This window comes from Coregonus lavaretus, assembly GCF_964263955.1.
Source record: "Coregonus lavaretus genome assembly, chromosome: 25".
In the NCBI taxonomy this organism is placed as follows: Eukaryota; Metazoa; Chordata; class Actinopteri; order Salmoniformes; family Salmonidae; genus Coregonus; species Coregonus lavaretus.
The window spans coordinates 39691572-39717680 of record NC_140012.1 but is presented as its reverse complement, the minus strand read 5'-3'; the positions used below and the strand labels follow the sequence as shown (position 1 = coordinate 39717680).

Genomic DNA, 26109 nt, shown 5'->3' with positions numbered 1-26109 from the left:
TATTATTAATAAAATAAACATTATATTTTCCCACTAGCACTGCCTTTGCTGATACATACTTTGTTGAGGGAAAATGTACTTGATACGATTGTGATGGGTTGTTGTCTCACCTAGCTATCTTAATATGAATACTAATTGTAAGTCGCTCTGGATAAGAGCGTCTGCTAAATGACTAAAATATTTTTTATAAAATGTATATCATACTAATTCGAGTGTGCTGATTTACTTTTACTATGTTGTGTATAGTCTATGAGACCAGGCTGAATCTCAGTAGCCAGATAGGTGGCAGACTCCTGCAGTTTAACTGGATTCAACAACAGTGTGGGGCTCAGTCCTCGAATGAAGAGGAAGCTAAAATCGATGTATTTTCATCTTCTTGGTTTGGACAGGAGTAGCCTAATATCATGCGAATATCATTTTTATTTTTGAGCCGTTTACATAGCGGGACCTCGTTTACATGCTGATTGATTTTAGTTCAAGATGTCTTCATCTGCAACTACAACTATCCCACCTATGCTGACAGCGGATCAGCCAACGGTCATCGTGGCTTCGGGTGAGTGGTGGCAGTCACAAAAAATTAAGTAGGCTGCTGCTAAACCATATACATAAATATGTTGCTCTGATACAGGACTGGCTAACTGTTAATTGTTTAGGTGATGTATGTTTTGCATGTGTTATAAATAAAAATGTAAAAGCAATAATGATAACTTATATGTTTACATTAATGGCAGATATGTTTTATAAAGCTTCTTATTCATGTCTGTGTTCTTGTTCTTGTTATTTTCTGTAGTGTCCTGCCTGCTCTTCTTCGTAGTGATTCTCATGCTCCTGGTGGTCTTGTACAGGAAAGACCCTTTCTGCTGCAGGGTGTGGAACTACCAGGCCACCCAGCACTATACAGTAAGGCTACAAGTAGCTCAGTTGGTAAGGCATGGCGCTTTCTATGACAGGATAGTGGGTTCGAATCCCGGGACCACCTGTACACAAAAATGTATGTAGGCATGACTGTAGGTCTGTAAGTCGCTTTGGATAAAAGCTCATTTCCATATATTATTGTTATAAATGTGTCATAAACAGGGAAAACATGTTATAAATGCCTAATGTATTAAAGATGATGCAGGGTCATCCAACACTATACAGGAAGGCTATACATGTTATACATATGCCTAATGTATAATGTACATATAAAGGCCCATTCACAGTAACAACATAAACACCTTACAAATGTGATATAAACATCTAGAGGGCTTACCTTAATCTCATCCTTAATGTAATTTATAAATGGCTATAACCGTATTATCCATGTGCTGTAACCCCTTATTGTACGGCTGCAAGGTCAGGGCTTACCAGGGAGCTCATCATCATTACGGTCTCTGGCGTGAAAGGCAAACACCCTCCGCATCGCACCAAGAGGGTTAACCCACTTGGTGGGAATGTAACGTGGATCATGTAGCGAGGATCGCTACAATGTCATAAATATGTTGACCAGTAATCGGAGTCTGGTAAGCGAGGCCATTATGTACACACTGAGACAGAAGACAATATGAACAAAGGTACAATAGAGTACTATAAACTCTGTGGAACATTGTATAAATGTGTAATAATGGAACTCAGAAACCAATTAGAGCGAGATGTGATAAAGGAGAGAGATGTGATTATAATAACACTGGGAGGGAATACATTTGCATGGGGGGAGCAGATTGGATTGTGACACCCACGGCAATGGTTCTTCTCAACACCTGCGTTGTTGCCGTTTTTTTTGCTCTAGCATGAAACAGTCACAAGTTAGATCAGGTGAAGAGAGATTCCTGTTAAATTTTTCTGCAGCAAGCAGACCAGAACTTATGAGCCCTGGTCAAAAGTAGTGCACTATATGGATTATTCTACAGAAGTGGTGCAAATTGGGGGTTGGAAAACAATTCAAATGTGTATCCTATTTCTCCCAAACTTTCAGCACACGTCTTCCAACATATGTCAGGTAGACATAAATACTACTCACACTCTTTGTTTTGTATTGCACATTTGAAATATTTACCTGAATTCCTTACCACCCCACTAATTTTTGTCACTACCAAAACAAAGTGAAAAAGTTTAAATAAAGGGAGAACTGTGCACAATAGTTATCATTTTGATTAACCTTCTATTACAGATTCATTTTAGAAATGTTATTGGCATACCAAATTAAGAAAATAGTAAAAACATTACTTTTAACCAGATTTTCAAAACCTTTATATTTAATTTAGAGAAATATAATCTATATTGTTCTCTGTAAAATGTTCCATGTTAATTGTATGAATCTGAAACTTGTAGATTAAATTAACGATGCATCTAGTTAATTTTGTTGTTAGATGTTGAAATGATCACTTCACCTATCTTTCTTTTGGCAAAATAACAGGCATTTTGGTGTCAAGTGTCAATCATAGAGATAAATGGAGGACTCTAGATGGATATAACCAATGTTCCCTCTAAGTTGCACGCTTCCGTGGGCGCGCAGCTCCCCCGGGACAGCAGCGCAGAAGAAATATCAGCCTGCGAAGAGAAGCACGAGATTGAACTTCACTCAACTTTCTAGAGTTTTCCCCGTTAGTTAACACTATCAACGTTTCCCTTTACTGTGGGAACTGTGATCGAATCAACGCAATATTAGCCACTTTCAATGCAATGTACCGAAACAAAACGAACTATGCAAGAGATTTTGTTGTAGGCAGAACGCATTAGAGTAGGATACTATTTCATTGACTCATGTCCATACTCTACACAGACCGGTGCGCCATAACCAATCAGAGCTGCAGTTGGCCTATATGCAAATAAACCATTGCCATATATGGCTCTGTACCATTCACTTTGAACTGGACTGTTTTTACAGCATGAGAGGTCGTGAGTAGATGCGCTTGTTTTGAGATCAAAGCGAGAGCTACATGTAGCGACTTGTGCACATTTGTACATTTTGTTCATATCCTTTGCTAGTTAGTGAGTTATTAGCCCAGTTATAGATAATTTGTAGTCAGCAATGGGGGAGTGATTGCTTCCTACAAGATCACAAAACGTGTGCATTTCTAGACATATTTGAAAAGCGAGTCAGGTAAAGAGCTTCTTTTTTTTTCTTAAAGGGGCAGTGTGGTATTTTGAGACAGACTTGAATAAGCTAAGTAGCCAATAGGCAGAGGGTAGCATAGTTTGGTATGGGAATAATGTTGTAAAGTGGTTTCTAGCATCAAACAACACAACAACATTATCAGTCACCTCCTTGCCTGAAGGACAAGTGGATAAACAGGTTAATGTCAAGCCCTGCATGTTTTTTTCAAGTCTCATGGAATGTAGGCCTACATTGAACACCACACATTGGCTGCTACTGTAGGCTGAACGATAGAACAGCTATTTCCATGTTAAAATGTTATGGGATGCATTTTCTCCATTGTTTTTGACGTTAGGCCACTCTGGTAGGCCTACATTATGATCAAATAGCCACAGTAGCCTACTTGACCACTGTTAAAACTAACTTAAAGTGGGTACAGCCTCAGTGTTCAGAGTAAACACACGCCGGAAGTTGCACAGAATTTTCACAACGTTCAAATTTGCGCTCAGCAGACCTGAAATTTGTTCAGTGACAACAAAATGTTGAGGGAACATTGGATATAACTCATTTTAGTATAGACATTGCCATTAAGGGCTTCCACCATTTAAAAGTAGTCAACTGGGTGGGGATTCCTATGGATTGGGAGAGATCAGCCAATGATCGGAGAGCATTGTCTTCTTCAAATTGGGATGCCTATAGTTTGTAAACCAAAAACTAAGGTACTATCCAGGAGCCAAGACCAAGATGATTTATACCAGGACATTGGTCCCAAGATCCAGACCCAGAGTTGAGACCATGACAAGTAAAAAAACAGTAGGCCAAGACCAGTAGACCAAGACCACTAGATCAAGAGTCCATGGGCCCTTTCTTCAATTGTAAGAAACTCAAGTAGAGTAAACTCGAGCACAGTACAGTGGAGCACAGTACAGTAGATTAGGGTACAGTACATTACAGTACAGTACATTACAGTACAATACAGTAGGACACAGTAGAGTAGAGCATAGTACAGTAGAGCATAGTACAGTAGAGCATAGTACAGTAGAGCATAGTACAGTAGAGTACAGTACAGTACGTTACAGTACAGTATAGCACATTATCGTCTATGTTTTGGCCAAATAGATGTCAGTGTTTGGGCAATTGAAGGGTTGTAGCCCACCTGCTGGCTATGCATTTCAATACTCTACACTTATTCCTGAAGTGTGCACTTGTCCACTACCCACATGGTGGTCCACTGTAGCTCAGTTGGTAGAGCACGGCGCATGCAACTTTAAAATGGAGATGGCATCAGTGGCACTGCCCGTGCTGTCACAGATGCCATAATGGCACGGATACAAAGATGAGACCTCTATACATCTCTATGGTGTCAATTGTTTCGGTTGTGACCGTTTTGGTTTAGACAATTTTGATTTATTTTGGACTTTAAATAATCCCCATAGCTAACATAGGGCTGGCTATCTTTTATTTGGACAAATGTACATCACAGCAAACATATATTTTAGTCCCAAAACCGTACTTTACATATTTCTTGATCTATTAGATGTTCGGTAGTGACAATTCTTAAAAATACATGAAGATTTACCAACTTGCTCACTCGTTTCCTCCAAAATGTTTGCACACAGACTACTCACCATGTAACCTAATGTAGCAGGCGAAAAAGAAAATGCCAGTTTTTTCAGCGGAAAAGGAAGCTAGGTTGAATGAGTTGTATCTCTGAAAAGCAGATGCATTTGCTAAGGGTGCTCACCATGTGGCCGTGCTGGAGATGGGTGCAATCCCATCACCAGGTGATATTTGTAGGGGTGTGGCTTAAGGCATATTCATTCTACAGTCTTTTAATGTGTGTGTTTCGGTAGTGACATCAAAAGGTGGGACAGCATTTTTTAAAAATAAACAAAATACTAATTAGATCAGTATCTTTCAATGTAATAATATACTGAGCAAAAATATAAACGCAACATGTAAAGTGTTGGTCCCATGTTTCAGGAGCTGAAATAAAAGATCCCAGAAATGTTCCATATGCACAAAAAGCTTATTTCTGTCAAATTTTGTGCAGAAATGTGTGGTCCTCTGTAGCTCAATTGGTAGAGCATGGAGCTTGTAACGCCAGGGTAGTGGGTTCGATCCCCGGGACCACCCATACGTAAAAATGTATGCACACGTGACTGTAAGTTGCTTTGGATAAAAGCGTCTGCTAAATGGCATATTATTATTATTACATCCCTGTTAGTGAGCATTTCTCCCTTGCCAAGATAATGCATCCACCTGACAGGTGTGGCATATCAAGAAGCTGATTAAACAGCATGATCATTACACAGGTGCACCTTGTGCTGGGGACAATAAAAGACCACTCTACAATGTGCATTTTTGTCACACAACACAATGCCACAGACGTCTCAACCCCACATCTGGCTTCTTCTCCTGTGGGATCGTCTGAGACCAGCCACCCGGAAAGCTGATGAAACTGAGGAGTATTTCAGTCTGTAATAAAGCCCTTTTGTGGGGAAAAACTCATTCTGATTGGCAGGTCCTGGCTCCTCAGTGGATGGGCCTGGCTCCCAAGTGCCCTCCTAGGCCCACCCATGGCTGTGCCCCTGCCCAGTCATGTGAAATCCATAGATTAGGGCCTAATTTATTTATTTCAATTGACCTAATTTCCTTATATGAACCGTATCTCATTAAAACGTTGAAATTGTTGCATGTTGCGTTTATATTTTTGTTCAGTATAGAACAACTCATTATGTTCTATTGAAATAATAATAAAACAATTACAAAAATAATTAATTGCCTCATTTTCAAACATTAACTTTAGGTAAGGGTTTGTTTGGGACAGCCACTTCTCAATAGAAAAAGGTGTATAAACAATGACTTTGTACTATATTAATTAAAAAATATTTACATTTTAGTCATTTAGCAAACGCTCTTATCCAGAGCAACTTACAGTTAGTGAATACATATATTTTTTTTATACTGGCCCCCCGTAGGAATCAAACCCACAACCCTGGCGTTGCAAACGCCATGCTCTATCAACTGAGCTACATCCCTGCCGGCCATTCCCTCCCCTACCCTGAGCCAATTGTGCGCCGCCCATGAGTCTCCCGGTCGCGGCCAGCTGTGACAGAGCCTGGATTCGAACCAGGATCTCTAGTGGCATGCAGTGCCTTAGACCACTGCGCCACTCAGGAGTACAGGGTTCAAATATGTTTGTTATTGCCTTGGATTGAATTAGAACATATCATGATGTAAATACATTTCCTAAGTTTGGAGACTTAACTGTTTTTTTAAATAGTTTTTTTTGGGTGTGACTGCAATTTGCACCACTTCTGTAGAATTATCCATATAGGGAATAGGGTGCCATTTGGAACACCTATAGGGAATAGGGTGCCATTTGGGACACTTGTAGGGAATAGGGTGCCATTTGGAACACCTATAGGGAATAGGGTGCCATTTGGGACACTTATAGGGAATAGGGTGCCATTTGGAACACCTATAGGGAATAGGGTGCCATTTGGGACACTTATAGGGAATAGGGTGCCATTTGGGACACTTATAGGGAATAGGGTGCCATTTGGGACACTTATAGGGAATAGGGTGCCATTTGGGACACTTATAGGGAATAGGGTGCCATTTGGGACACACAGGGAATAGGGTGCCATTTGGGACGCCGACCATGTACTGTAACTAGTCTGGTGGGATTACGTGCCCATTTTATAAAAGAATGGGTGGCCGATCTTATCAACAAAGGGTCAAAAACACTGATCTACTGTATAGGAGTGGCTGTTTTAAAAGGTTTACGTGAATAATATTTCCCTGTGCGACTGTATTTGTTATGATACAGAGCTGAGAGACTCTGTTTCTGTATTTGTTATGATACAGAGCTGAGAGACTCTGTTTCTGTATTGGTTATGATACAGAGCTGAGAGACTCTGTTTCTGTATTTGTTATGATACAGAGCTGAGAGATCAAGCTGAGGTTAAGATCATTACCGCCTGCTTGTTGTATCCATATCTTTCTCCCCTATAGAGAACGCAACCACAGTTAAACTCTCCTATTACCTTTTGGTTGGTTGTATCAAAAAACATTGTTATTCTTCTGTTAATATACGGTAATTTCCTATTCAACCACAGGCTACTCATCTGAGATAACCTTTCAGGCTTGTGTTTTTCCTTTGCATCACATTCTAGTCAGTTATAGTGAAGGCCATACTCTAGCCCCATTTGCCTCCCACTCCCTTCCAATCATTCAAACCAAACCGTTTCAATATTGACATTGAAAATATCAACACTGTTTCCTTGTTAAACCAGTATCAGTTGATTATATTACAAATTATGCTGTGTTATTATGGAGGCTGCCAGGGGGGTTGTGTGTGCACAATGATGTCTTGTGTTAAAATCCATATACTGTTATCAGTAAGGGAAAGGTATCCATGAGACCGCAACAGAGTGTCAGAGCCGAGACAGGGGGATAAAGAAAGATACTGTTTGGTCTAACTGTAGAATTTGGCAAAGGCATTTTCCATTGTGTGGTCAATTGTGCATAACATGTATCAGACAAGGAGAACAGCTCTGGCATCCCTTATCAAGACTGATTCTAATTTAGTGGAGTATATTATTGAAGAAAATTTAATTATAGCTCTATTACACCGGCTCCGACGCTCGTCGGATGTGGCAGGGCTTGCAAACTATTACAGACTACAAAGGGAAGCACAGCCGCGAGCTGTGTACGAGCCTACCAGACGAGCTACATTACTTCTATGCTAGCTTCGAGGCAAGTAACACTGAAACATGCATGAGAGCATCAGCTGTTCCAGATGACTGTGTGATCACGCTCTCCGTAGCCGATGTGAGTAAGACCTTTAAACAGGTCAACATTCACAAGGCCGTAGGGCCAGACGGATTACCAGGACGTGTACTCCGAGCATGCGCTGACCAACTGGCAAGTGTCTTCACTGAAATTTTCAATCTCTCCCTGTCTGAGTCTGTAATACCAACATGTTTCAAGCAGACCACCATAGTCCCTGTGCCCAAGAACACTAAGGTAACCTGCCTAAATGACTACCGACCCGTAGCACTCACGTCTGGAGCCATGAAGTGCTTTGAAAGGCTGGTCATGGCTCACATCAACACCATTATCACAGAAACCCTAGATCCACTCCAATTTGCATATCGCCCCAACATATCCACAGATGATGCAATCTCTATTGCGCTCCACACTGCCCTTTCACACCTGGACAAAAGGAACACCTATGTGAGAATGCTGTTCATTGACTACAGCTCAGCGTTCAGCACCATAGTGCCCTCAAAGCTCATCACTAAGCTAAGGATCCTGGGACTAAACACCTCCCTCTGCAACTGGATCCTGGACTTCCTGACGGGCCGCCCCCAGGTGGTATGGGTAGGTAACAACACATCCGCCACGCTGATCCTCAACAAGGGGGCCCCTCAGGGGTGCGTGCTCAGTCCCCTCCTGTACTCCCTGTTCACTCATGACTGCATGGCCAGGCACGAGTCCAACACCATCATTAAGTTTGCCGATGACACAACAGTGGAAGGCCTGATCACCGACAACGACGAGACAGCCTACAGGGAGGAGGTCAGAGACATGGCCGTGTGGTGCCAGGACAACAACTTCTCCCTCAACTTGATCAAGACAAAGGAGATGATTGTGGACTACAGGAAAAAGAAGAGGACCGAGCACACCCCCATTCTCATCGACGGGGCTGTAGTGGAGCAGGTTGAGAGCTTCAAGTTCCTTGGTGTCCAAATCACCAACAAACTAACATGGTCCAAGCACACCAAGACCGTCGTGAAGAGGGCACGACAAAACCTATTCCCCCTAAGGAGACTGAAAAGATTTGGCATGGGTCCTCAGATCCTCAAAAGGTTCTACAGCTGCACCATCGAGAGCATCCTGACTGGTTGCATCACTGACTGGTATGGCAACTGCTCGGCCTCCGACCGCAAGGCACTACAGAGGGTAGTGCGTACGGCCAAGTACATCACTGGGGCCAAGCTTCCTGCCATACAGGACCTCTATACCAGGCGGTGTCAGAGGAAGGCCCTAAAAATGGTCAAAGACTCCAGCCACCCCAGTCATAGACTGTTCTCTCTGCTACCGCACGGCAAGCGGTACCGGAGCGCCAAGTCTAGGTCCAAGAGGCTTCTAAACAGCTTCTACCCCCAAGCCATAAGACTCCTGAACTAATCAAATGGCTACCCAGACTATTTGCATTGCCACCCCACCCTATTTTACACTGCTGCTACTACTCTCTGTTTATTATAATAATAATATGCCATTTTATTTTATCCAAAGCAACTTACAGTCATGTGTGCATGGGTGGTCCCGGGGATCGAACCCACTACCCTGGCGTTACAAGTGCCATGCTCTACCAATTGAGCTACAGAGGACCACATTATCTATGCATAGTCACTTTAATAAATCTACCTACATGTACATATTACCCCAATTACCTCGACTAACCGGTGCCCCCGCACATTGACTCGGTACCGGTACCCCCTGTCTATAGCCTCGCTATTGTTATTTTTACTGCTGCTCTTTAATTATTTGTTCGTTTTATTTCGTATTATTTTATATTGTATCTTTGTATGATATTTTTTTGTTTTAATATTCTTTGTTAAAACTGCATTGTTGGTTAAGGGCTTGTAAGTAAGGTCTACACCTGTTGTATTCGGCGCATGTGACAAATACAATTTGATTTGATTTGATATAAAGCTATGTTACTCAATCACCGCCTAGTAATCTGGTTTGAGGTTAATTCATTGGAGATTTCTATTGAACTATTGTCATGTATTTGTTGTTGCTGCAGCATTACTAATTGTAAAGATAGTATAGAACAGAATATAACATATTAGAATAGAACAGAGTATAATATAATAACTTTATTTTACATCGACTGAACTTCGGTAAGATTTAAGACAATTCTCCACTGTAGTGTAGACAGACTGTAACCAGTCTTCCCTCTTCTCACCCAGGACACTCCATCCCAGTACAACAGAAGACAGTCTCCCTACGATGAACATACTGCTGCCGTGGCCCACAGAAACGTTGGATCCCAGGTGAAAAAAAGCCTCTGTCTTTACATAGTAGGGGAGAGCGGGGTAAGTTTATCCCTTTTTTACATTCAGCATCACATTCAGCATCACTCTGTCAAGGGAAATATAGTATTCTTTCTAACAAAGATATCTACATATATTTCAGGATGTTGTGTATACCTGGAAATAATCAGAATACATGTAAACATTACAGTTTTTAAAACATAGCTTGTCCCAAAAAAATATCTTAATCCGGGTATGGGGTAAATTGAGCCGCGGGACAGGGTAAGTTAATCCGCCTACAAATGTCTGTACTGAATGGAATATGACCACTACTTTTTTTTTTCAAACCAGTGCCATTTGTTTTCAATTATCCTTATGCCCAGTAGGAAACATCGACCTTGATGTACCTCATTACTGTAATCAGGCTGCGTTTACACAGGCAGCCCAATTCAGATCTTTTTCCACTAACTGGTCTTTTGACCAATCAGATCAACTCTTGAAAAATAGAAAAAGTGATATCATATAAACATGTTTGGTGTGTGTCTGCAGCTTCCAGGGAGGCTTTTTATTATTGGTAAGCCCAGCAGCTACCACCTGGATGGGACCCTGCCCCGCCTTCCGTCCTACGAGAGCGTCCGTAAGAAGGACCGTCAGAAACAGATCCACTCTATGATATCCGACCGCTTTGGTCTCAGCCCCACACAGTCTGAAACGGAGGTCAGTCACTCCTCTGTTCTGGACCTATTTTTATTATGTATTGTTCAATGCATATGTAAATATCTATTTAGTCATTGATTTATTCAAGCCTTATTTTACCATGTACAGTTGAAGTCGGAAGTTTACATACACCTTAGCCAAATACATTTAAACTCAGTTTTTCACAATTCCTGACATTTAATCCTAGTAAATATTCCCTGTTTTAGGTCAGTTAGGATCACCACTTTATTTTATGAATGTGAAATGTCAGAAAAATAGTAGAGAGAATGATTTATTTCAGCTTGTATTACTTTAATCACATTCCTAGTGGGTCAGAAGTTTACATACACTCAATTAGTATTTGGTAGCATTGCCTTTAAATTGTTTAACTTGGGTCAAAAGTTTCAGGTAGCCTTCCACAAGCTTCCCACAATAAATTGGGTGAAATTTGGCCCATTCCTCCTGATAGAGCTGGTGTATCTGAGTCAGGTTTGTAGGCCTCCTTGCTTGCACACGCTTTTTCAGTTCTGCCCACACATTTTCTATAGGATTGAGGTCAGGGCTTTGTGATGGCCACTCCAATACCTTGACTTTGTTGTCCTTAAGCCATTTTGCCACAACTTTGGAAGTATGCTTGGGGTCATTGTCCATTTGGAAGACCCATTTGCGACCAAGCTTTAACTTCCTGACTGATGTCTTGAGATGTTGCTTCAATATATCCACATAATTTTCCTTCCTCATGATGCCATCTATTTTGTGAAGTGCACCAGTCCCTCCTGCAGCAAAGCACCCCCACAGCATGATGCTGCCAACCCGTGGTTCACGGTTGGGATGGTGTTCTTCGGCTTGCAAGTAGCCCCCTTTAACCTCCAAACATAACGATGGTCATTATGGCCAAACAGTTCTATTTTTGTTTCATCAGACCAGAGGACATTTCTCCAAAAAGTACGATGTTTGTCCCCATGTGCAGTTGCAAACCGTAGTCTGGCTTTTTTATGGCGGTTTTGGAGCAGTGGCTTCTTCCTTGCTGAGCGGCCTTTCAGGTTATGTCGATATAGGACTCGTTTTACTGTGGATATAGATACTTTTGTACCTGTTTCCTCCAGCATCTTCACAAGGTCCTATGCTGTTGTTCTGGGATTGATTTGCACTTTTCGCACCAAAGTACGTTCATCTCTAGGAGACATAACGCGTCTCCTTCCTGAGCGGTATGACGGCTGCGTGGTCCCATTGTGTTTATACTTGCGTACTATTGTTTGTACAGATGAACGTGGTACCTTCAGGCGTTTGGAAATTGCTCCCAAGGATGAACCAGACTTGTAGAGGTCTACAATTTTTTTTCTGAGGTCTTTTGATTTTCCCATGATGTCAAGCAAAGAGGCACTGAGTTTGAAGGTAGGCCTTGAAACATATCCACGGGTACACCTCCAATTGACTCAAATTATGTAAATTAGCCTATCAGAAGCTTCTAAAGCCATGACATAATTTTCTGGACAGTCAACTTAGTGTATGTAAACTTCTGACCCACTGGAATTGTGATACAGTGAATTATAAGTGAAATAATCTGTCTGTAAACAATTGTTGGAAAAATTACTTGTGTCATGCATAAAGTAGATGTCCTAACCGACTTTACAAAACTATAGTTTGTTAACAAGAAATTTGTGGAGTGGTTGAAAAACTAGTTTTAATGACTCCAACCAAAGTGTATGTAAACTTCCGACTTCAACTGTAAGTTGACTAAGAACACATTCTCATTTACATCAATGAAACTATGGAAGGATGTTGCAGGGCTCCCTTGTAAAAGAGACCTTGCTCTCAATGGGAATCCCTGTTAACATAAAGGAAGAAAAAAAAAATATTACATAGAATATTTATTTATTACAGTAAATTTGATCTCATAAAATGTCTCTGTTCCTACAGCCTCCGACGTATGAGGAGACTCTTCGCCAGTCCGTGATCATCACCTCTGAAGACCTACAGTCTGTTGAGGCACTTCCCTCAGACCTCCCTCTCTCCACCTCTACCTCCAGCCTTAAACACACAGTGACAATAGAGCTCCGTCACCCCACCACCCTATTCAGAGCCCCATCCGGGAACTCTTCCCTGTCTAGACCAGGGGCTCTTTGAGGTCCGGAGCACTACTGGTTTTCTACTTTGCATTTTAACTAGAGACTCATGCACCCTTTGCAAGAGGAAAGAAGACAAATCAACAAATAAAGAGACTGTCATGATAATGAATGACTCAGTTTCACTCAGAGTTTGTCATCCTGAGACTAACGCTCTCAACTCTGACTGTCGTCTGTTGGTGTAGTGAGTGCTTTAACATGACTGTATGAAGTAAATGGCTTGATATCCTGCCACTGGCATTGATATCCTTTATCAGCTAAATAATCAAATAAGCCTACATTTCAAACTCTAGACACGCTCCAGTGTGTGGAAAGAAGATGTCCGCACCTGAGAAGCAGACATCTTATGCTTCATCACAACGTCCAAAGTCGTAGACAACCACAAAACCAGGACATTGTCTCGGGTCAAACATGTTAATGAAAAATCAAAATCTCCTTGTTTCAAAAGAACACTGAGCTATGAATACCCAGCTACCTGACATGTGATGATGACGGCTTTGAGTGTAGGGCCAGACCAGAGAGCTGTTGTGGTTGAACACGTCACAAATGATTAACACTACTGAGACAGACAAGGTTTGTGTCCCAAATGGCACCCTAATCCCCATGTAGTGCACTACTTTTGTCAAAAGTAGTGCACTACATAGGAAACAGGGTGCCATTTGAGACACAATCAAAGTGTGTTCACTCAGGGACGGTTGACCAGGGACTGTTTTTCTTAACCCAGGTCAAACTCTAACTATGCACAGAGAAACTCACCATGACCCTGACGTTTTACCTCCTGGGCTAAACTGGAATGGGTTTGTCAATGTGTTGTTAGACTGAGATATGTACTATGCAAAACATTCATATTATGTCTGACCCAAATCAAACAAAAAGCAAGTGAAAGTAGTAGTTAAAAAGCTGAACCAGTAGGCACATTTGCTATTTAAAGTAAAAAAATGTGTGACAAAACTATCGGTAGAGTTGAAAATGCGATGGCAACATATTGAACATTAGATTTTTATTCGGTATATGAAAACTTAAGCGAAAAAGTAATTTTTTGTGCACTACGTCATCACACTGATTTTTATCTGCAACAAGTCACTTTGGTGGAAATACACCACTGGTAGGAAAATGTGCATATTTTCTTTATGCAGATTCATTGAATATTCACATGAAAATCTGTTGCCAATTGAATGGAAACCTAGCTAGTAAGACAAATTAGTTCAGATTTTGTATTAACTTGACCTATATTAATATGATGAGGATTGATATCAACCTTACTGTCAAGATGTCAAAAGGGAACACTCCTGGTTCTGTTCATTGATGTTTGTTAAAGTGAGTTGCAAATATGTCCGTTTTTCTCTACCAGGCACAAATATGTCCATAACCTAGACTAGATAGTGAGAAATGTCAGCGAAGGGAGTAGCGACCTCATTTTGACCTCTCCCTCTTTGCAGAGTTCATCTCCCCAAACCCAATCTTCCCCTATGCACTTACAAATCTAATAACACATATTTTTTTGTACATGATGTATCTAAACTTCAGCGCTCGTCAGTTATCAGGATGGCCTCCATCAGAAGTGTTTTGACAAGCTGTCATGTTGTGGTGAATGTACCAGGGTATTCTGAATGTATTCCACACTCCCCTGCATTCCACTGGGAGAGGAGTTGACATACCATTCATGCCATCTGTAGCTCATACTCTCAACATAAAAAATGGCACCTACAGTGGGGAAAAATAGTATTTAGTCAGCCACCAATTGTGCAAGTTCTCCCACTTAAAAAGATGAGAGAGGCCTGTAATTTTCATCATAGGTACACGTCAACTATGACAGACAAATTGAGAGAACAAAAATCCAGAAGATCCCATTGTAGGATTTTTAATGAATTTATTTGCAAATTATGGTGGAAAATAAGTATTTGGTCACCTACAAACAAGCAAGATTTCTGGCTCTCACAGACCTGTAACTTCTTCTTTAAGAGGCTCCTCTGTCCTCCACTCGTTACCTGTATTAATGGCACCTGTTTGAACTTGTTATCAGTATAAAAGACACCTGTCCACAACCTCAAACAGTCACACTCCAAACTCCACTATGGCCAAGACCAAAGAGCTGTCAAAGGACACCAGAAACAAAATTGTATACCTGCACACCAGGCTGGGAAGACTGAATCTGCAATAGGTAAGCAGCTTGGTTTGAAGAAATCAACTGTGGGAGCAATTATTAGGAAATGGAAGACATACAAGGCCACTGATAATCTCCCTCGATCTGGGGCTCCACGCAAGATCTCACCCCGTGGGGTCAAAATGATCACAAGAACGGTGAGCAAAAATCCCAGAACCACACGGGGGGACCTAGTGAATGACCTGCAGAGAGCTGGGACCAAAGTAACAAAGCCTACCATCAGTAACACACTACGCCGCCAGGGACTCAAATCCTGCAGTCCCAGACGTGTCCCCCTGCTTAAGCCAGTACATGTCCAGGCCCGTCTGAAGTTTGCTAGAGTGCATTTGGATGATCCAGAAGAGGATTGGGAGAATGTCATATGGTCAGATGAAACCAAAATAGAACTTTTTGGTAAAAACTCAACTCGTCGTGTTTGGAGGACAAAGAATGCTGAGTTGCATCCAAAGAACACCATACCTACTGTGAAGCATGGGGGTGGAAACATCATGCTTTGGGGCTGTTTTTCTGCAAAGGGACCAGGACGACTGATCCGTGTAAAGGAAAGAATGAATGGGGCCATGTATCGTGAGATTTTGAGTGAGAACCTCCTTCCATCAGCAAGGGCATTGAAGATGAAACGTGGCTGGGTCTTTCAGCATGACAATGATCCCAAACACACCGCCCGGGCAATGAAGGAGTGGCTTCGTAAGAAGCATTTCAAGGTCCTGGAGTGGCCTAGCCAGTCTCCAGATCTCAACCCCATAGAAAATCTTTGGAGGGAGTTGAAAGTCCGTGTTGCCCAGCGACAGCCCCAAAACATCACTGCTCTAGAGGAGATCTGCATGGAGGAATGGGCCAAAATACCAGCAACAGTGTGTGAAAACCTTGTGAAGACTTACAGAAAATGTTTGACCTGTGTCATTGCCAACAAAGGGTATATAAAAGTATTGAGAAACGTTTGTTATTGACCAAATACTTATTTTCCACCATAATTTGCAAATAAATTCATTTAAAATCCTACAATGTGATTGTCTGGATTTTCTTTCCTCATTTTGTCTGTCATAGTTGACGTGTACCTATGATGAAAATTACAGGCCTCTCTCATCTTTTTAAGTGGGAGAACTTGCACAATTGGTGGCTGACTAAATACCTTTTTCCCCCACTGTAACTCAATCTACCAGTCTTGAGTAAAGTATGATCTGTAAAATGTTTGGGGTATACTATACACATCCTGCCATCCCACTGGGCACAGACGTCAGTCCAACGTCTAGTTTTGATTTACATTTGGTTGAGTTGTCAACTACTGTGAATTCAACATGAATACAACAAAAAATCTCACGTCATTGGATTTTGGTTAAAAGTTAGACTAAAAAAATACAATTTCTTTACGGTGATGACTTTTTTCCAAATCCAATCAGTTTTCCACGTTGATTCAACGTCATCATGTTGATTTTTGTTGTTGAAATTACATGGAAACAATATTGATTCAACCAGTTTTTGCCCAGTGGGATGTGTCTATTTGGAGTTTGTTATTCTCTAAAATGGGTCAATCCTGGTACGAGCTGATTATGAATGGGTTTACACTAAATTCACAGGAAATTACACTAAATGATGTGAGTGAGGTAGCTGGCTATAAGAGAACGCATAGGGCTGTGAGTTAATGATTAAGGAGAGTTCTTTATAAAGAAAATCTGCTGCTTAAAATATATTGATATATTACTTCCCTCTGCTTTGTAGTTTCTTTTAAAAAATAAATGTTTTTACATTAGCCCTCCGTGGCCTGTTTGGAGAAAACAGAGGGGAAACTTGAGCCTTTAGACAACCTGTGGTGGTTACTTCAAGAACTATAGACCACACTCACGCTTTATAAAGGGGTGGTTTCATTTTTGCTTGACGAACATAGATATTGTATTTTCCCAAACAATACTAAAATATTCCCAACAATTAAAATACCTTTGGATAGACAGGAAATTGTTCTCTTGACTAAGCTTAAAATTCCAACAACAGACTGCTGATGTCATGATTATATATACAACTTTATTGGATGGAGTGACATACGCATGTCTTCTTACAGCACAACAAGTCAGGTAGGTGCCTGCTGATTAAACTTTCGACCACAGTCACATTTCCAAGAGTGCAGGCTTGATGACAACGGTCACCACAGCAACACAGGAAGCTTTTCGAGGAATTCCCTCAGAACTTCCAGAATCCTCATCACGCAGTGGCTCAATTCCACAACATTCACGACAAAGGAGTCCGCAGTTGAACAGAACCTTTCAAATCCAAACCGCCCAGTCCATAGAAAGAGAAGGGTTTGAACTTCCACAGAGTGGAATCGGAATGAGTCATCAGTCTTTAGAACATGCCAACCAGTTTGAATTTGCCCTCCTGTTTGTTGGGCACTACGTTGATGAAGGTCTTGTAGAGTACAGTTCCCGTGGGCAGCTTGGTGATGACCTTGAAGATCTCAGAGCTGCGTGGGGCTGGAACATACACCTCCTTAGTGAACCTGACAATGCCGTCCTCAAGGGCATATAGGGTGTTGTTGGTTCCAATCCCCACCTGAGAGAGAGAGGAGAGAGGAGAGAGAGAAAGAAAGGAGAGGAAGAGAGATTAGTTGACAATCAACCGGTGATCTGCAGACATTTGAAAGCTTCCAGGGGTGTATTCACTAGGAACCAAACGAAAGAGGGAGGGACGTACCTGAATCTGTCCCAATATAAACATATAAATCGTTTTAAACGGTTTCTGTTGAAAAACGTTTTGCTCTGATGTGCGACTAATGAATACACCCCAGGATATTAACAGTGTGAAACCTTACATGTGCTCCTGGTTGCCACCTCATGAGCCTCTGTGTTGCTAGGATGTTGCCAGCATGGACAAAGTTCCCTGAAGGTGGATGACAACAAAACAGAAGTGTTAGTTAGATAATGCAAACATGAAGTGTGTAGGATCTAGTGTTGTCAGGATACCAGTATCACAATACTATGACAGCTGATTTTCCATGGCATAAAGGAAAACACAAAGCAGAATAAACTCTGTGGTCCTTTAAAAACTACTGTATGAAACAGTGTGTAAAAAAAATGGTGTGTAAAATAGTGTGATATAGCTTGGAAAAGAAAGTTTGTTTCCAACATTAGGACTGTTTTCCACAGGAAATGTAGTCTGCCTCATGTTTTGTTTCCTTTGCCACGATACCTCTGAGTAGTAGGATGAAAGACATAACATGCACCTCACAGAGATGTCAGAACTAAGCATACTGACAAATAAGAGCATTCACGTAGCTACCATCTGTTTTCTTGAAGCCATATCTGCGACCAGGGCTCTTTCCCCCGAGGTTCTTGCTGCTACCACCTGCCTTCTTGGACGCGAACCGCACCCAGTCCGAAAGAGAGGACTGGCAAGGGAGCAGAAGACCTGCAATTTCATTGAGTAAACATTGTAGTTTGGAAACATTCTAAAAGTTGTAGCAAGGGGATACAATGACTGTCTGGCTTGTGTAATGACAGTGGGCTGTTCAATGCCATTTGTGATGCTCATGCTACGCTAGCAACTCCTTTCCAATGTGGGTAGCTAGTTGCCTGATACACCAGCCGTAGTCCCGACATGACCTAGCTCTCCAAAACTCTAGGCAGCATTATGCCTTCTCCCTACAGTTCTCATGCATTTGTTTTGCCCACGACTGCCTCATGTGAACTACAATCGAAAACATATGGCCCTTATCTTTCATCAGCGAGAAACAATCTTTCAAATAAAAAATACACTTACTGTAGCAGTTTTTCACAGATCCATACAGCGATGGGTGCCTCCATCTGACGAAAGTACATTTCCGCTACACTTCCCGAGTTACGCTTACACACAAGGTGTTCGGAACATGCTATATAGCTAATTAGCACACTGCTGTAACATGGGGATGTGGCCGTGTGGGAATACTAACCCTATCAAGGTGTGTATCAATTTCACATTTTTTAAAATTATTATTTCTCGCTGATAGGAAAGATTAGGTCCTTATGCTTCCAAAACCATACAGCAAGCGATGCATGTTAATGTTCAGACCGAGCGTGTGGGATCTTAATAAAACTTCCCCCTACAGAAGACGCCTTCTTCCAATTACTCTTATGTGTAATGGAACTACTAGTTCAATCTTCTCGGTGTAACAGTTGGAATAATGGGCCAATTCGGAGTACAACGCATTTCTCATCCCTGGGTTGAGGTATGTTTCTCGAGCTGGCTCCACGGTGTCTTAATATACATAGGTACGCTTTCTGACCCTAGTGTAGCTCTAAGCAAGCTGGTCGGATCTGCTGGCTACAGAACACGAGCGAGTGGCTAATGTCATACCAGCTAGCTTGAAAAACACGTTATCCAGCTAGATAACTTTACAATAAATAGGCGTCATTGGCGTGTATTAGTCTAAAGAGAAGTGTTTCATAGAGGTTTGAATTAACGCAAATGAATGATAATTTGTGTATTTTACCTGCTCTGGACTTCAACATCAAGGACGCGAGAGCAGCCATCTTGTATCACTAGTTACCACAGCCACAAAGTCAAAATGGTCAATATCGTAACAATTCATGAAACCAAAAATGAGCTTTTCGGTCTTAATTTAAGGTTAGGCATAAGGTTAGCAGTGTGGTTGAGGTTAGGGTTAAAATCTTATTTTTAGAAATGGGCGGGGTTTAGCCATAGTTTTGTGGCTGCGGTTACTAGTGAAAACCTTGTGTCACATCAAAATCCTCCCGTCGTCCATCGAACCCGCGGAATCCATAATTGTCAAGAAAATCCAAAGTTACAATGGCTAGCAAGACGAGATAGCTAGCGAAATAACTTTTGTTCATGTTGTTTTGAAAATAAAATGTTGAACACCTTCTACAAGAATGGTTTAATAACAATGTGAGTAGCTAGTTATTTTCAATTACTTTGACAGATAGTGTCGTAGTAAATATAATTTGTCATAGTAAATATAAAATGTTATAGATTGGTCTGACTAAAATGTTGTGCAAGACCCATTTGTGTTAGGAGCTTGTTTTCAATAAATGCTGTTCCAGGTCAGAGAACAAAGGACAGAGGAGAACACCATATCTTGTCACCAGATGGCCTAGTCTTGCAGGAGTGCAATAACAGGACAACACCCACGCCACAGGCCCCACGAGTTCCCTTGACACACACAGACATTTCATTTGCACGCACACTCATTCTCAACTCCCCACGAGTTCTTTGACACACAAACATTTCACTGTGCACGCACACTCAAACTCCACTCCCCTGTCTACTGGTCGGGTGCCAAGGGCAGAGGACTCTGCCGTGCACCAATGGGGCTTCTACTCTGGACAGAGCAGACCCGCCTCCTACGCCTCTGGAACCAATCGAGGGACTAGGAGAAGAATCCCTCCCTTTATGTTACATTGTATAAAGTAATGCTGTAAACTCTGTTTAAACATCCTTCTCAGCTGACACTATTAGCGTGGCATATGATTAGGTCCATGCATGTTAAACTAAACAGTACAATATATCTCTGTTTTAATAAACTGCCTTTTGCTTAAGCAAATTCCTCTCTGTCTAGCGTCGTTGGTTTGTACTCCCTCTCCGTATTATGTGTTCACCAACAATAGCTATCTAACTATTAACGTTAGCTAGGTAGCTCACGTATGCGAATATATTGGTAGCTAAACGTTACTGTACTTTAGCTTGCGAGGTTAGTTTTACCTCGACAACATTTATTGGGCAATTAGCTAACTAGCTAATGTAGGTGAATGTAATAGTATGGCATTAGCCCAGACTATAGCCCTCTGTTACTGTTACAATAATTACTTACAAGTTACTAGTATTAACTGTATAGCTAGCTGCATGATGTATGGGATTAGCCTCGAGAGACCGCTAGCGAGCACTGTTCTTACTGACATTGTCTGCTAAACGGAACTACAACGTCAGAAGAACAGCGCCCGCTAGAGGTTTCTCGAGGATGATATGGCCAGCGAGGAAGGCCAATATAGAGACTGTTTTGTATAGCATATGCCGTCTCAAAATAGAATGCAATAGATTGTAAATTAAATATGTATGTCCAATGGTACCGCCAATATAACACCATGGTTCTGATTTTAACCTGCTTTGTCCATCTACAGTCAGTCTCAACTGTCTGAGACTGGAGCCACCATGGCCAGCTACAGTGACCACCAGTGTCCTGGACGAGGATCTCCCTGTGTATGACTTCCTCCAGCCCGGCCGTAGCCTCAGCCAAGCGTCCCAGAGCCATATAGACAAACCACACCTGGTGGTCCTGGACAGCTCCGATATAGAGATCCCCATCTCCTCCTCTCCTGTCTCCACCTCAGAGGGAGTGGTAGGGGGGCTGTGGGCAGTAGGGGGGCCTGGGGGCCTGGGTGCGGGGATAGAGGTGGCTGATGTTATGATGATCGGTAGTGATGATGAGGAAGCTGAGGTTCCCTATATCCCCCTGGAGACAGGAGGGTGTGGAGCATGCATCCTCCACTCTCAGGAATGGACAACCATCCCTCCTCCCCTGACCCTCCTGGTGGTTTAGGCCTGTTGGCACCGAATGGTCTCTCAGAGTCCAAATTTCTACCAGGTGAATAGATTTCAATAGGCAGCAGCAGCCTCTAATGTGCTAGTGATGGCTATTGAGTGGCACAGCCTAAGGCACTGCATCTCAGTGCTTGAGGCGTCACTACAGACCCCCTTGTTCGATTCCAGGCTGTATCACAACCGGCCGTGATTGGGAGTCCCATAGGGCGGCGCACAATTGGCCCAGCGTCGTCCGGGTTTGGCCGGTGTAGGCTGTCATTGTAAATAAGAATTTGTTCTTAATTGACTTGCCTAGTTAAATAAAGGTTAAAAAAAATAAATAAATAATACCAGAGCCTAAACAGTCACCGTAGGATGGAGGGAAAGCATACAGTATTATATAGAGCCATTATTGCATTGAACTCTGTTCCATCTCATATTGCTCAAATAAACAGCAAACCTGGTTTCAAAAAACAGATAAAGCAACACCTCACGGCACAACGCCTCTCCCCTATTTGACCTAGATAGTTTGTGTGTATGTATTGATATGTAGGCTACGTGTGCCTTTTTATAAAATGTATGTAGTTCTGTCCTTGAGCTGTTCTTCTCTATTAATGTTCTGTATTATGTCATGTTTCATGTTTTGTGTGGACCCCAGGAAGAGTAGCTGCTGCTTTTGCAACAGCTAATGGGGATCCTAATAAAATACCAAATACCAAAAGATCCAGGTGGGTGGAAGAGAGTATGTAGCTGTGGATCCAGGTGGGTGGAAGAGAGTCTGTAGCTGTGGATCCAGGTGGGTGGAAGAGAGTCTGTAGCTGTGGATCCAGGTGGGTGGAAGAGAGTCTGTAGCTGTGGATCCAGGTGGGTGGAAGAGAGTCTGTAGCTGTGGATCCAGGTGGGTGGAAGAGAGTCCGTGGCTGTGGATCCAGGTGGGTGGAAGAGAGGCCAGGGCTGTGGCTCCATTCCCTACCTTTCTCCCCGGAATGTGCACTTGCTTACAGTCTCACCCTCATGAATGTAAAAACATTGAATAGGTGTAAACAAAGGCTACACAGAGGAGTTTCCACCATATTTGAGTAGTTTCCCTTTTCCACTGTGTGTGTGTGTGTGGTGTGTAGCTCTGTTGCAGTTGAAAGGTGGGGGCACTCTGCTGACGTGTTCTCCTGGGCTGCAGCTGTGCGATAAACAGCCCTTCCCTCGCAGTGTCAGCTGGGTCAGGAGAACACCTTGCACTCAGATGACTGGAGCATCTTTCACATCTCTTTGCATTTCTATCGCTTCTCCCCATGACATGCTTATGCTTATTTATTTTTATATTTTTATTTAACCTTTATTTAACTAGGCAAGTCAGTTAAGAACAAATTCTTAGGTGCATCAAAGCTGGGACCGAGAGAATGAAAAACAGCTTCTATCTCAAGGCCATCAGACTGTTAAATAGCCGTCACTAGCACATTAGAGGCTGCTGCTGCCTATTGAAATCACTGGCCACTTTAAGAAATGGAATACTAGTCACTTTAATAATGTTTACATATCTTGCACTACTCATCTCATATGTATATACTGTATTCTATTCTATAATATTCTACTGTATTCTTAGTCCATGCCGCTCTGTCATTGCTTGTCCATATATGTATATATTCTTAAATTCCATTCCTTACTAGATTTGTGTGTATTGGGTATATGTTGTGAAATTGTTAGATATTACTTGTTAGATATTACTGCACTGTCGGAGCTAGAAGCACAAGCATTTCGCTACACCCGCAATAACACCTGCTAAACACGTGTATGTGACAAATAAAATGTGATTTGATTTTTGATTTGATTGATTTACAATGACGGCCTACCAAAAAGCAAAAGGCCTCCTGCGGGGACGGGGGATAAAAAAGAAAGTAGGACAAAACACACATCACGACAAGAGAGACACCACAACACTACATATAGAGAGACACCACAACACTACATATAGAGACACCACAACACTACATAGAGAGACACCACAACACTACATATAGAGAGACACCACAACACTACATATAGAGACACCACAACACTACATATAGAGACACCACAACACTACATATAGAGAGACACCACAACACTACATATAGAGACACCACAACACTACATATAGAGACACCACAACACTACATATAGAGAGACACCACAACACTACATATAGAGAGACACCACAACACTACATATAGAGAGACACCACAACACTACATATAGAGAGACACCACAACACTACATATAGAGAGACACCACAACACTACATATAGAGAGACACCACAACACTACATATAGAGAGACACCACAACACTACATATAGAGAGACACCACAACACTACATATAGAGACACCACAACACTACATATAGAGAGACACCACAACACTACATATAGAGAGACACCACAACACTACATATAGAGACACCACAACACTACATATAGAGAGACACCACAACACTACATATAGAGACACCACAACACTACATATAGAGAGACACCACAACACTACATATAGAGACACCACAACACTACATATAGAGAGACAACACTACATATAGAGAGACACCACAACACTACATATAGAGAGACACCACAACACTACATATAGAGACACCACAACACTACATATAGAGAGACACCACAACACTACATATAGAGAGACACCACAACACTACATATAGAGACACCACAACACTACATATAGAGAGACACCACAACACTACATATAGAGAGACACCACAACACTACATATAGAGAGACACCACAACACTACATATAGAGAGACACCACAACACTACATATAGAGAGACACCACAACACTACATAAAGAGAGACACCACAACACTACATATAGAGAGACACCACAACACTACATATAGAGAGACACCACAACACTACATATAGAGAGACACCACAACACTACATATAGAGAGACACCACAACACTACATATAGAGAGACACCACAACACTACATATAGAGAGACACCACAACACTACATATAGAGAGACACCACAACACTACATATAGAGACACCACAACACTACATATAGAGAGACACCACAACACTACATATAGAGAGACACCACAACACTACATATAGAGACACCACAACACTACATATAGAGAGACACCACAACACTACATATAGAGAGACACCACAACACTACATATAGAGAGACACCACAACACTACATATAGAGAGACACCACAACACTACATAAAGAGAGACACCACAACACTACATATAGAGAGACACCACAACACTACATATAGAGAGACACCACAACACTACATATAGAGAGACACCACAACACTACATATAGAGAGACACCACAACACTACATATAGAGAGACACCACAACACTACATATAGAGAGACACCACAACACTACATATAGAGAGACACCACAACACTACATATAGAGACACCACAACACTACATATAGAGAGACACCACAACACTACATATAGAGAGACACCACAACACTACATATAGAGAGACACCACAACACTACATATAGAGAGACACCACAACACTACATATAGAGACACCACAACACTACATATAGAGAGACACCACAACACTACATATAGAGAGACACCACAACACTACATATAGAGAGACACCACAACACTACATATAGAGACACCACAACACTACATATAGAGAGACACCACAACACTACATATAGAGAGACACCACAACACTACATATAGAGACACCACAACACTACATATAGAGAGACACCACAACACTACATATAGAGAGACACCACAACACTACATATAGAGAGACACCACAACACTACATATAGAGAGACACCACAACACTACATATAGAGAGACACCACAACACTACATATAGAGAGACACCACAACACTACATTTAGAGAGACACCACAACACTACATATAGAGAGACACCACAACACTACATATAGAGAGACACCACAACACTACATATAGAGACACCACAACACTACATATAGAGAGACACCACAACACTACATATAGAGACACCACAACACTACATATAGAGAGACACCACAACACTACATATAGAGAGACACCACAACACTACATATAGAGAGACACCACAACACTACATATAGAGAGACACCACAACACTACATTTAGAGAGACACCACAACACTACATATAGAGAGACACCACAACACTACATATAGAGAGACACCACAACACTACATATAGAGACACCACAACACTACATATAGAGACACCACAACACTACATAAAGAGAGACACCACAACACTACATATAGAGAGACACCACAACACTACATATAGAGAGACACCACAACCCTACATATAGAGAGACACCACAACACTACATAAAGAGAGACACCACAACACTACATATAGAGAGACACCACAACACTACATATAGAGAGACACCACAACACTACATATAGAGAGACACCACAACAATACATACAGTGGGGGAAAAAAGTATTTAGT

At 41.8% G+C, this 26109-nt stretch overlaps 2 protein-coding genes across 3 annotated transcripts; one reads left to right on the top strand and one right to left on the bottom strand.

The window, feature by feature from the left end:
- Nucleotides 1-297: 297 nt before the first annotated feature.
- LOC311100444 (uncharacterized protein) lies at nucleotides 298-13182 on the top strand. 2 transcript variants are annotated; one of them, XM_084141365.1, is made up of 5 exons: nucleotides 298-553; nucleotides 791-900; nucleotides 10066-10191; nucleotides 10678-10845; nucleotides 12745-13182. In XM_084141365.1, the coding sequence occupies exons 1-5, from the start codon at nucleotides 481-483 to the stop codon at nucleotides 12949-12951; spliced, it is 684 nt and encodes a 227-aa protein (XP_083997491.1). In that variant the 5' UTR covers nucleotides 298-480; the 3' UTR covers nucleotides 12952-13182. The 2 variants fall into 2 exon arrangements, with proteins under 2 accessions (XP_083997491.1, XP_083997492.1); XM_084141366.1 differs by having other exon boundaries at nucleotides 307-553; nucleotides 10066-10149; nucleotides 12745-13180.
- A 3931-nt stretch (nucleotides 13183-17113) lies between these two features.
- On the bottom strand, nucleotides 17114-19758 carry LOC311100494 (large ribosomal subunit protein bL27m-like). Its single transcript, XM_084141417.1, has 4 exons — nucleotides 19574-19758; nucleotides 18385-18513; nucleotides 17918-17985; nucleotides 17114-17658 (listed from the first exon to the last, which is right to left on the bottom strand). Exons 1-4 carry the CDS (start codon nucleotides 19611-19613, stop codon nucleotides 17452-17454), a joined length of 444 nt encoding a protein of 147 aa, XP_083997543.1. The 5' UTR covers nucleotides 19614-19758; the 3' UTR covers nucleotides 17114-17451.
- Between the last annotated feature and the right edge of the window lie 6351 nt (nucleotides 19759-26109).